Below are 13,640 nucleotides of genomic sequence, written 5' to 3' on the forward strand. Positions count from 1 at the left end.
CGCTCCTTGCGTCACTGAGAGAGCCCTAGCAGGTTCAGGGGGACACGCTCTTCCTGTAGCGCTTGCTTCAGATTCAACTTATGAGTGGGCTTACTCCAATGCTCTGGGAGGGGTCTCTCAACCTGATCACATACTCGTTTTCAAAGATACATTGGGGTATTTTCCACGAGGTGACACCCTTCTACGAGAGAAATTAGGTGATAATTCTCAATAGATAAGTGAGACCACATAAAGAGCTCTTCCTCATTTAGTCATAAGGGAAGCTCTTCGAGCTTTCTCCACCAGAGGCTTATGTAGTGGTTGGCCAACAATAGCTTGCATTGCTTCGCATCCCTCCCTCCTTACTGGACTAAGTAGTCATCAGCCTTCTATAAGCGACTTGTTGAATGCCATTGATTTAAGCTAGTTGGGACTTCGCTTCTCAGTGTTATAGGAGAGGTCGGTAAGTCTCCTAGCCAATCCGGACATCTGTTGCTCGATAAATCATCTCAAACTAACTAAATTTGAACCTTGTTAGGCGAGAACCGAAGCCCTAAACCCTAAATCCTAAACCCTAAACCTAAATCCTAAAACCTACAACCCTAAACCCTTGAGTTTCCTTCAGTTGCTTGCTCAGCATAAGCAAGCCATACTATACTTTATTCTTTGAATTTCCTTCATTGAAAGATTCCTTACCCATAAGATCAAGGTTCTCCTCTTTGTTGTAACCCGGCAGTCACTGAGAGGAGGGTGAATCAGTGAGTCCAATTCCAATCCCCAAAAACCTGTCTGATGTCTGGCCAAGAAAAACCTGATATATCTGTCCCTATTTGCACATAGTCGTATGCACACTCAGCCTTTCATAGGCACTTTCAAGTGTGTACACTCATTCCACATTCCACGCACTTCAATATAAAATGCAAACAACAAGCACCCACAACACAGGATTTTTACGAGGATCGGTAATTTTCCTACATCCCCGGAGTAGTGCCTGTAAAGGCTTTGTACCTACTCAATACACTACTTTTGACTGCAACCACAGTCGGGAGCACCCACACCCAATTTTCTCAAGCCGAAGCTGAGATGGCACTCGCAGTGTTGATACAATGTGTAGCACCCACTACACGGGAGCACCCACTCCCAATGCTTAGCACCCACTAAGCACTCAATAAAAAATACAATTAAATTGGGCTTATATCAATGCCCTACAATTAAGCTCTGCCTAGCATATACATCCACAACTAACTAGCATGCTTACAGTTCATCCACAACTAACCTAGCATGTATACATTCATCTACAATTAACCCTAACATACATACATGTATATAATATATATCAAAAGTTAGAGAATCTCACAACCGATTGCCTGGGATGACTGGAAACTTGTACTGACAAGTTTGGTGCTTACACATTCTCTCTCCTTGGCTTTTTGCTCTTCAAAGCAAACACATCCTTGCTTTCTTCTCTTCCTTCTTGGCTTTGAGTTAATATATCATTAACACACATCAACCACCTATTTTACCTCCTTTAATGGCCTAAGAACATTTATCATCAAATATTCATGTTCATTCAAGGACCAATAAAGAGGAGAAAGCTTCTCTTGCCAAAAACATAGCCTTTCTTCACTCAAAAATCATTTTTCTTACATCCATGGTGTAGGGCTTGAAAAAATGAAGAAGTAGCAACTTAGTTCACCCAAATCCGAGTTAAAATGAGGGAGATATGACCATTTGAAGTTGAAGTAATGAGATAGCCTAAAATAGAATCTTTGTAGGAGTGGCGTAGGCTACACCGGCGACGCGTGCAAATCTGCCGTAGATCTCATGAAGGAGAATCTCTTAATCCAGACCGTCTGATCAAAATAACGGACAACAAATCTCAACCAGAAGATTTGAATAAGATAGTCAACTTATGACGTCAGTGGTCAATTGGTACTTTTTATTGTCGATCTTTGATTGGTTGCTTTTTCGGATTTTAAGGGAGTTTGTCTCCCATTCACAAAGTGAAAGGCTTATCGACCATTGGATCCGAATCCTTCATGATGGCTTTAATCAGATCTCATGAGATCCTTAAGATCGGAATCTTTTTTATACCTTCTATGCACGCGCGAAACACCACAACATATCTTGATAAGGTGTAGTGCCAGTGCATCAAGGATTATGCACCTAACCAATCAAATCCTATGCGCAAGCATCTATCTCGTCCATGTCAGCGTAAAATCTCATCAGCCTTTGGATGGGCATCAAGCCTACGTGGTCGAATCTGGACCATCCATTTTACTCCTCTTTATTACAATCAAGCCCTTACCTTGATATATTTCAGTGCTAAACATCCCTTATCAACTAAGACCTTCAAAACCTCAAACTTGTATAAAAGCCCTTTAAATTTCAAAAATAAATTCCGAAAAATCCACCCAACACCAAGAGCATACTGATGAATTTTCGATTTGGATTTTCGAACCGACTTTACAGAAACACTTATGACTTTTTCATACGATATCCGATCGAGATGAAACGAAGTGCGTTGGAACCATAACTGGATGCTCTATGACTTTTCAGAAGACTTAATCATCTGACTCAGTCATGTAAAGAGACAAAAATGCCCCTATACCTTTCCAATAAAGAATCTTTCTCATACAGAATCGGAACGCTATGAAATCAGAACCATTGGAAAGATTGGATTTTTTCGTATTGTTACATGGAGAACACTTCCTTTAAAAAATTCATCTTCAATACCGAAACAGCCCTCGACTGCCACAAATGTTATAACTTCTTCATACGGTATCGAAATGCGACAAAATCAGATGCACTGGACTAGATAAATTACAATCTATATTTTTCATGAAGAAACAATCTTCCAAAATTATCATTTTCACTACCGAAAATGCCCCCGAGTGTAAAATAGGCCAATTTTGCCAGTTTTGACCCAGAAACCCGCACCACATACTAAGGATGTATCAAACCATTCCATGCATTCCAAGCGGCTCTGTTATCTCATCGGTGACACTGGACACTACCATGTCATCATTTCCATCCATGTCACCCAAGCTGGCCATGTCATCACCGCCACGTGGCTGGGTTTACTAACAAGGGCAACCATGAAACAACACTCTTTAGCTTCTTGCTCTAGCATGAAAGTTCCATTTCAAGGAAGGATGATGTACCATGATACTTTCTGTTTCATCGAGCCCTACTTTGGTCTCTGGTTTTGATGGTTGTACGTGTTAAAAATCCCGTACATTCAGTCAACTAGATGCATCATCTATGAATTGAAAGGTTCGAATGATCAACTCTGCAATCAGTTGTTAGAATCAATAGGTCTTCAAATCATTTATTTGAATAAATTGAAACCCTTCTAATTGGATGATCATGATACTTCCCAAAAATCTTTGTGCATCCTTCTTGCTTGCTGCTAATCATAGACCGCCCTAAATTTGGATTAAAAAAAGGTCCTTGTGAACGAACTTCATATATCCCTTTTCCACGCAATCCAGAAATAAGATCGGACGTTCATGCCTAGATACTTTCCCTATTCTTCTTGTGCCTAACACTTCACTTCTCATTGTCCAGGTGAAAGAAAATCCCCCATATCATACGATGGAATGGGGATTTTCAATTTCCCTTTACACAGGGAGCCCCTTCATTTGCTGGTGAGGAGGACCACACAGGTAACCAACGTAAGCCGACATTCATAGGAGTATCAAACAAATGTGGGCAAAATACCTCTTGGAGATGGGATTGCACATGTTTATGGATTGAACGAGATTCAAGCAGGGGAAATGGTTGAATTTTCCAGCGATGTGAAAGGAATAACATTGAACATTGAGAATGAGAATGTAGGATTGTTGTCTTTGGAAGTGATGCCCATCACAGACACAACCTCCAACTACTAACCTGATGGCTGGCCTACAAAACTCAAAGCCATGGCTGAATGGTTAAAGATCCCAACGCATAATTGGCAAATTCATAGGTTCAATTCTTGTTGGATGCATGAAAATGGGAACATTCAATAAGTCTATTTTTTTTTCACGATCTTGACTACCTGTATTTTGTTGCAACTAATTTGTAGTGAGATTAGAGATCTCTTGATTTATGAATGCTTATCAACATTTGTCCCTTGTTCATAAGCTTGCTCCTCTTGGCAACCAGTCTACCGATGCTCAGCCTGAGCTCTCGAGTGCTTTGACGGATGAGATTGTTGAGGGTGTTCAACATAGGCTTAGATTCTAAGGGCGCTATTAAAAGACAGTGGGTTTAAGCCCCGAAAGCCTTTGGTACTTCGGTATGGCGAGAAGCCCTTAAACCAAAAAAAAAGGCAACTTCCCCTATTTCTGCAATGGCTATGACCTTAAACCTCTCGTGCAATTGTCTTTTGAGAGAGGATGCCACATTCAGACTGAACTAGGCCCGAGTTTGATTAACATTGAAAGATTACCCAGAACGAGCGAAGTAGGCTTCCAAGATGGACTGAAAGACTTTGGCTACCTGAATAGTAGCTCTTCCAAAAAGATGGTAAAGTTTGTTCAATAGAGGACTTGTGATCTTAAACTCCTTCATTTTGAGGATGATTAATGTCTTCGCCATGTTGCTATTTTGGTTTTACACCATGATGAGTACCAAAGGTTGTCAGAAGGGGAACCATATCTTATATCATATGCAATGGGAAATATATGCTCAAAGATGGAATGGGTGGTTGGGCATGTGTGCTATGGTTTTGCCTTCTCATTTTATTGCAATTTATTTTAATCATGCTTATTTAGAGAATGCTCAAGAGCCAAAACTATCACAAACTAAAGGGATTCTACCAAGCAAGGAGTGCAAAAATAGGGGTGGAGGCAGATAGATGTCTAAACAAAATCTAAAGAAGTGGTGGATTAGCTGTTGCAAGGAAGTAGTAAGGGGTGGCTGTGAGAAAATTTTATTTTGCTTTATGGTATCTCTTGTTTAATGAAATCCTTTAAGAAATGTATGTATTAAAAATGAGTAGAAATGTATTATGTCTATTGAATATAATTGTGCAGCTTGGGCTCAAGATAACTCATGATGTTCATAATGCTCTATTTTGTTAGGGAGAGAGTTGGGCATGCTAACTACATGCTTGCATACTAGCGGTGTGATCAATGAGAGCACAAAATAATAAAGGGCAAGGGTCATTTCCTAAAGGGTGGAAGAGAGTGACATAGACTAGGCACCCCGGTGGCGTACCTAGCCTTTTCCTATTTTCTTAATGATATTTTTTTTAGAGAAAGAACCCTGTGCTGGTGTAGGCAACACAAGTGTGCCGGACCAATGGGAAGGTGTGAGGGAGCATCTTCAACGCATGTGGCAGAGGCAATGTAGTCTTTTCGCATCCTCTTGTATTTAGACTTAGGCAACACCAAAGTGATTAGTCTCTTTCTCAATTTTTTTTTTCCAGGAGAAAGAACTTACCAGTTTGGTGTAGACAACACCAGCTCCGCGGGCCAATGTAAGGATGTAAGAAAATAATTTCAAAGCACAAAGAGAAAAGCAGCGTGATCTTTTTGCACCCCATTGAATCTAGGGGCCCGTTTGATAATGTTTCTTCCGTTTCTATTTCAAGAAACGGCAGAAACATAAATTTCCGTTTCTATTTCAAGAAACGACATAAACATAAATTTCCGTTTCTAGAAACAGAAATGGAATTGAAGGTATTTGATAAATCATGTTTTTAGAAGTCGATAATAACCAGTGAAAAAATGGCCACAAGTCATTTCTAGAAACGGCGAAACGAGTTGAACTCGTTTCGCCTGGGTCGTTTCTTGAACCATAAATAAGTAGAAATTTCTATTTCTATTTCTGAAAATAAGTGAAACGAAACAGTATTATCAAACACTTTTTGCTCTGTTTATGCTGTTTTTGTTTCCAGAAACAGAAGAAACACGTTTCTTGAAACGTTATCAAACGGGCCCTAGGTGTTGCCACACTGGACTGGTGGGGTTCTTTGACCTTTTTCTTTTTTTCTCTCAACAAAAGGTTTAGTTCTCTTGGGCCACTAAGGGGGCGTTTGGTTCGAATTATCCATCGGACCAGATCCCAGGGATTCTGGATTCTGGATCTAACTCATATGAATGAGTTTCTTTGGAATAATTTCAACTCGGTAAAAAAACTGTTTGGTTACCCTGATTCTATCACTTGATTCTAAGTGGAAAACTGTTTGGTTACCCTAATTCTGTCACTTGATTCTGAGTAAAAACTGTTTGGTTACCCTGATTCTGGCCATTGATTCTGAGTGTAAAACTGTTTGGTTACCTTTGAGTCTTTGAACCCATGTTCTGTTGGAAAAAAAAAATCCCACAAACAAAAACCAAAAACTACAATTTGTTCCACACATGTACTTTATTTTTAATTTTTTTCCTTTTCTTTTTTTTGGTAATATGTGAAAAAAATAAAAAATAGTGGAACTCGTGAACTATTAAGTCTAATAGTGTAGTGCAGTAAATTTTTTTTTTTTCATTTTTTTTTATTTTTTTTATTTTTTATTTTTTTGTAAATTGAAGAGGACAAAAAGAAGAACATTATAAGGCATGATTGTATTGTAATTCATGTAATCGAAATAGGTATCGTGTATCATATAATTCAGATCTGAAAATTGCCCAAACCAGCGGATGATTTGGTTTATGGAGATAGATTGCTTCAAAGTGGGTAGAAACAATAGTCTCCAATGACTTATACAAGTAATATAGGTCCTTAGAACCAAATGAGAGAAGAAGCACGTAAACATATAATATAGTACTCAGTTCATCCAGGTACTAGTAAATGCTAATTAAGTCTTTCTATCAAAAAAAAAATGGATAATGAACTCAATATCATTACAATGGCTTCAGACTTTTCTTTCCAAAAAATTCCAAAAAAGTTCATCATACATTTTTGTTTAAATCAAGCTTCTTGACTACGTCAAGAACATCTCTTAACATCCTCATATGACCCTCAGATTCTTTTATTGCACCGTTCAAGTATCCTTTGATATACAAATTTGGAAATGGTACTCATATTGTCTTCTACTCACCTATCTTGGAAGCACTATATAAATTTGGAAATAAAGTTTTCAAATGCAATTCATGTTTTATGTAGGACAAAAAAATTAAAAGATTCACACATAACAGAAGATAGGGGACTCTTTCTAAATCCTAACAGACATCAAGAGCTCATGTAATGGGGTAAAAAGAAGCAATGGCAAATAAAAAACAAATTGTTACTGAGTACCCACGGGAAGGTTGTGAGATTCAACATTTGTTTTCTGCTTCCATACCATACCATGTCAGATATTTATCAGTCTCCATGACCCAAAAACAGAACATGTAACCAAAATTCATGGGATTCATGTTACTAGAAATAAACAAATAGAATCATATTAATAGGAACAGACAAATAAAATCATATTAACAGAAATACACAAATAAAGTAAGGGAGTGGATACAATAATCTGAAGCAAATAAATGAACAAAAGGGAGGAAGAAAAACTAACATAGACTAGTTAATATCATTGCATGTCAGATCAAAAATCAAATTAGAAAATTAAGGTTTACTTTAATGGATATAACTCATATAAGTATTTGGAAATATGTGGTCTAAAATCTAAATTTGAAAAGTAATACACATGCTTTGAAAAAAAAAAGTCTGACTTGTTTTTAAACATAGATATAAACAAAAAATTCTATTTCTATTTCGAAAAAATGTCAAACGAAATAAAAAAATTAAATGGTTTTAGGGGTGTTTTTATGTTTCCAAGCAAAAACGGAAAAACAAATCTTTGAAACAAAATCAAACGGCCCTTAGCTTAAATTCAGATTGATCCCAGGATTCAGGTTGACCCAAATAAGTTATAACACTAGTGCATGCTTTAGCTGATTTGGTGGTCAAGTCTGATCCTCATTCCTGCTTATATGAATTGGCCAATCGAGGAAGAGTTTCTATGGTTTGGGCCGATTGACAACCGATTCCTGCTGAATCAAAATTGGCTGAGGCCGATCCCTTTGAATCTCTCCTGGGGACTGTGGAGTAGAATATCACATTACAGTTTATGCACCTGAAGTTCTATACTATGGTATTCTCCAACTATGATCATGGGTCTCTTTGACTCAATAAAAGAGAAGCGTTTTGCACATGGGCCATAAAGAAAAAGTACAGGAAAAAGGAAGAAAACCCATTTCTAATTCACATTAGAGCTCATTGGTTTCTGAGTTTGCCTCTGTCCAGATCTTATCTACAGAAATGGAGGTGTAACATCATAACCTCTGTATTCTAGGACCACAATGTCACTAGGTTCTGGTCCAGATGAATGGATATAACACTCTCTTCCAAAGATTCAAAAATTAAAACTATTAACCCATACAAAATAGATCCACCAAGATCACATAGTTTATTTTATAAACGAAACAGAGTAGAGCTTATGAAAACAATTATCCAGCTATTTAGTTCATGGTATCGGCACTGGTATTGATCATTAGCAAAATTGATACACTGAACAGAACAAAGAAAGAGGGAGAACAAAAAAAGTAGTAACATAGAGGAAAAAAAGCATCCACTGGCACAGTATGGAAAACCATAACACAAAGGGGTATTTCCTCTCCTTTATGAGACTCTGAATCGATGGTTCCATTATGAACCTCCTTTAAAGAAATATCTGATCCTTCAAATATACTTCTCAAGAGACAGAAATGAAGAGCAGGAAACATACAAATAGATCAGGATCAAGAACAAGCATGGACGAAGAAACTGATGAATCATCATAGACTGTTTCACCATAGAAGAAGAAGAAGAAGAAGAAGAAAAAATGGAAACCGAATTTCCATCATAGTAAGAACACGCATACGAAGAAGAAAAAAATCACATAAGAATCGAAATCTAACCTTAAATCAAGCTTCGATTCTAGTTCTTCAAACCTTGGAGTCGATCGTCTGATTTGGAAATAGGGTAAACCCTAGATATGAAGTTTACAACCTGAAAAATAGAAACCGAACTTCAATAATCCTAATAAAACACAAATGTAGGCCAAGAATACAAAGAAGAATACAAAGAAGAGGGGAAATCTCACCTTCAATCAACTCGATTTTAGGTGTTCTTCTCAGATGCGAGCATCTGTCATGGACAAAGGCTAAATGTGAGAAACCCTAAACACAAAAAAAGAAGAAGAAAAAGAGAAGGAAGAAAGAAGAAAAATAAGAAGAAGAAGAAGAAAACGAAGACAAAGACGAATACGAAGAGGAAGAGGAAGAAGAAGAAGACGAGGAAGAAGAAGAAGATAAGCTGAAGAAGACGAAGACGAGAAAGCAGAGGAAGCAGAGGAAGAAGAAGAAGAAGAAGAAGAAGAAGAAGAAGAAGAAGAAGAGGAAGAAGAAGAAGAAGAAGAAGAAGACCATTATCACGATTTACCTGTTTTTCACCTCCGTCGCTTTGTTTTAGGGAGAACCTCGGTCGGACTTCACCGTCAGAATCGCAGGAAACCGTGGATAATGAACTCAATGTGAATCCATGTCTTTTATACCAACCCAATAAACCGTGACTCGATTCCGGATTAACCTATTGAGGTTAATCCGAATGAGTCATGGATTTTAGTTGAAATCCCTGATTCTACTGGCCATCACGACTCCGAATCGATTTTTCACAAAAATGAACCAAACGGTTTAAATTTAATGGGAAACTGATTCCCTAGGATCTGGTCCGATGGATAAATCGAACCAAACGCCCCCTAAAAGATTCTGTACCATGCGGCAATTAATTATGGACACCAAACGTAAGTAGCTGTTGTTAAACTTCCCAGTTACCAGGTGATAATACTCTCTTCACTCGAAACCATCGTACTGCCGCTCGTATCTCCGGTCTCCGCTAGGGCACCGACCATCATGGAAGTCGGAATCCCGCTTGCTAAACAGCCTCGATCACCGGCGCCGGCGTCGTCTCTGGTAAACCAACTTTCTCTCTCTTTGCCTCTTTCTCTGTCTCTGTCTCTCTGTCTTTCTGTCTGTCTGTCTCTCTATGTGCTTGCCGATTTCTTTTAATACACTCTTTTCCATATTTTGATATGTTTCTTGAAGATGATAGTCACGTAAAAGTGTATGGGTTTGTCCATTTTTAACTGTGTGCCTCTCGAGATGAGCAGGTTTGGATATGAAACCCTTCGATTTCAAGCTATTTTTGGATCCATTCTAATGCCTTGTATCACTCATTTCTCTACTTGGATGGTATTCTATATCCAATTTTCTGAACCACTTTATTCTTTGTTTTGTTTTGTTTTTCTTTTTTTTATATGTTCAGTCTTTAGGTTTATTGTGCCGTATGTTGGATAGGAAATGGAAATTCCCACTGAAATTGAGGTAAAAAATTATAGCTCTGTGCGAGTTTTTGATGTTTGAGTGCTTATTTTGAGTGGTATCTTTATTTATGTTGTGTTTTTGAGTCATTGCTAACGGAATACTGAAGGACATTGAGGAGAAGGAACTGATTGCTGTATTATATTTTAGGAAAACATCGAGAAATTTTGGGGCTGTTTTATTTCGTTATATATCAATCACTCTTATGATGAATGGGTATTTGGATTGTTATCCCATTTTCTCCAAGTGTTGTCTTAAAGCCAATGATGAGAATGATTAATTTGTTGGGTAATTATTATTTGGGTTATCATTATTAATTTTTTTTTGATAATTTTGGTTTAGACTTTGAATAGCAATGACTGAATGCCCTTTCTCATTTTTTTTTTAATTTTTTTTTGGTTGGATTTTTGTTCTGAATGAATAAAGTTACAATCATCATTCATATATTTTTGGAATGGGAAGAGGTGGAGCTCTATTTTCTTATTGATAAATGGACTCCCTTTCTCAAGAGTACTAACGAGAAAAAAAAGACAAAAATAGACCGATGGTATAGCCATCTAACAATGTTTCTTAAGGAAGAAGGAGAAGAAAAAAAGGTAACACTTCACTATTACAGATATGATACATGATATGGATGTTTTTGTTGGACCGGAACATGTAAAGCATAGATGTTAATTCACCACGCTTATTTATCCTATTACCTCTTTCTCAATAGAAAACTGTATTTCATGACAAGATATACTCCTAGATGTCATGTATTGAACTTTGTATGCATCAGAAGATATGTTATTTGGTTCACTTTGGTTTGACAAGCAATGACCAGCACCTTCATTTTGGATTTGTTCTACATTCCATCTACTCCTTTACTTCTTGTTTTCGAATCTGCTTATGCTACTCCTATTTTGTTAAGTTTGACCCATAAATACTCATAGGATTCCTCTCATTGTTGAATTTTCCATACTATGTTTGACCCAACAATACTGATGGGGTTCTGCTTACTGTTGAACTTTCCGTATTATGTGATTTGTTCTTGACTGTATCATAATTGTCACCCCTTAAGGCCTGAGGTGACCAATCACCTTAAGTACCAATGGACCCAGAACCAAAATCTGATGCCTTGCAACCTGCATGCTGTGATTTCCAAACATATTTCGTTTCCACCCTGTTAGGTTTCTATAGTCTCAATTTCATAACTGTGTTTCATAGTTGTCAATGTGTCACTCCTTGAATTCCGAGGCAACCAGTCATAATGCAGATTGGTCTCACAAAACTCAAAGAGTATGTGAATTCCAACCGCAGAACAGCTCCAGGAGATAAATGAGATAGTTATGCCCAGGCCTGATAGAATATGAAGAACAGGTCTAGATTCCAGCAAAGAAAACAGGGACTATGAAACTTCTTAGCGGAGAAGATAGACCTGATATACTGATTTATAACAAAATAGATATTTAAGATTGTAACAGAAATAGATCTGACTACCATACAGAATGTATGATTGAGTTCGGAATTCATATCTGAAATCGTGGAAGGATAGTACTATAACAGGGTAGTAACTTACTATATTCAGAAACAAATCAGATGCTGTTATATGTTAACAGAATTTAAAATCAAGCAGACTTGTTCTAGAGAATTTTTAATTTTTTTTGGATAGGTAGGCCCCAACATAGTTGTCAAGTCCTAGGCGACACCTAGGTGTCCAGGCACCTTGCTGGTGCCGCCTTGCGTCTACCCCCCCCAATGCCTTGGGTCGCCTAGCATCGTGACACGTATGGGCTCCAATGGGAGTTGTACTCATGATCTCTTAATTGTGAGGTATTGGTACTTGCCAACTAAGCTACTCTCCGTTGGCGTTTTTAGAGAAATCTTGGCAGCAGAGTAGCCTTGTCAAGTACTCGCAGCAACCCACTTGATGGAGGGCCAGTAGGGGAAGGGAAGAAATCCCTGAGAAAACTCTGAGTTGTAGGGGAGAGGGAGAAATCGCACTAAGAAAGAAGGGGGGGAAGAAGAATCGCACACACGCCCGCAGGCTTCACAAACACTCAAATCAATTCATCTTTTCAATCTCTGATTTGTCTAATGGTTATAACCATTATATAGGGAAAATAAATACATATAAAGGACATCAACTGAAATAGAAACTACCATAACTAAGCAAACCGACTCTACTAATACTCTAAATTCTATGTGAACCCAACTTGCTAAATTAAAATGAATAAAATAAATTAAAGACAATCTTCCTAAATAAAGTAAATTCCTAAAATTCTACTAGATCCAAAACCAATATGGACTTGGTTCATCTATGTCGGGAAACCCAGATGGATATGGATCGGTCCATGGCTGTGCATTTGCATCAACTCCTCCAATGTTGAGAAAAAAACTCATCCACGTGTTTTGTAGAAGGGTAACAATAACTGCTCACGAGCGGGGGTGAAGTGTTCTTTGTCTATGACGCAAACAAAATCCAAGATATGAAGTTTTGGAAGAGCATTCAAGTCCGAAAATTCACGGGGGAGAACAAACTCATAATGGGGAATCGTTAGCTCTGTGCTGATGTCCATCATTATTTGAGCCACGATTTTCTCATTTTCAGGTGCCGTTACTGGTTCCACAACTAGATAGTCTTTTTCTTCTGTTGACTCATTTGATTCATCTTGTGGTTGCAATTTTGGTACCACCTTCTTTGGGCAATCAAATGTTGAATTTGAACACAAAAGATTCCATGGCCAGATTTGTGTTCGGAATTGCTATGGGCCTCACACAAATAAGACAACTCCACTAGGCAAGTGGGTGGTAGAGCTGTAAATATGGAGGTTCAATTTTTTTTTTTAAAGGATGACAAAATTGTAAATACTTGGAGTGGATTAGAAAGCACAATGGTAATGTAAAGAGTGGATCGGCAAATTTGGAAGCCAAATAACATATGGGAGCACAAGGGAATAAAAGAGATGGGTAGGGCAGTGTTGGAATAACAAAAAGTTATTAAAAAGAAAAGAAAAAGGAGTTGTAGGGGTTGGAGTTGTACCGAGTCGACTAAGGAAAGGTTTCTTGTCGAGAGATGGAACTACTGGATCAGGGGAACTCGAATGTTGATGGGGAAGCAGCGAGATTCCAGCAAAGGCGAGACTCCAAGGGTATGGCGGAAGACTTGGAGATTTGATGGTGGAAGTCGATTCCAGCGGTTGTGGGAAGAGCAAAGAGGTTGAGTGCGAACCAAGCAAGAGGCGATGGTTGAGAATGGAACCAATAGGAGGATGTGACTTCGGTTGAAGAAGTGATTTGCAGTAAGAGTTTCTCTTCTCTTTTTTTTTTTTTTTTTTTTTTTTTTTTTTT

General features: G+C 38.0%; 1 protein-coding gene across 6 annotated transcripts in view; it reads left to right on the forward strand.

Annotated features, from left to right (window-relative positions):
• Positions 1-9,735: 9,735 nt before the first annotated feature.
• Positions 9,736-13,640, forward strand: part of LOC122058106 (protein FAR1-RELATED SEQUENCE 11-like) — a 17,416-nt gene continuing 13,511 nt past the window's right edge. For 2 of the 6 annotated variants that reach the window (XM_042620576.1, XM_042620582.1), the window contains exon 1: positions 9,738-9,902. In XM_042620576.1, coding sequence (XP_042476510.1) covers positions 9,843-9,902 — 60 coding nt within the window. In that variant the 5' untranslated portion in view covers positions 9,738-9,842. Of the gene's footprint in view, positions 9,903-10,034; positions 10,100-10,254; positions 10,314-13,640 lie in introns of all 6 variants that reach the window. The other 4 variants (XM_042620580.1, XM_042620579.1, XM_042620578.1 and 1 more) reach the window with 4 other exon arrangements.

The sequence above is a fragment of the Macadamia integrifolia genome, chromosome 12 (assembly GCF_013358625.1).
Source record: "Macadamia integrifolia cultivar HAES 741 chromosome 12, SCU_Mint_v3, whole genome shotgun sequence".
Classification (NCBI taxonomy): Eukaryota; Viridiplantae; Streptophyta; class Magnoliopsida; order Proteales; family Proteaceae; genus Macadamia; species Macadamia integrifolia.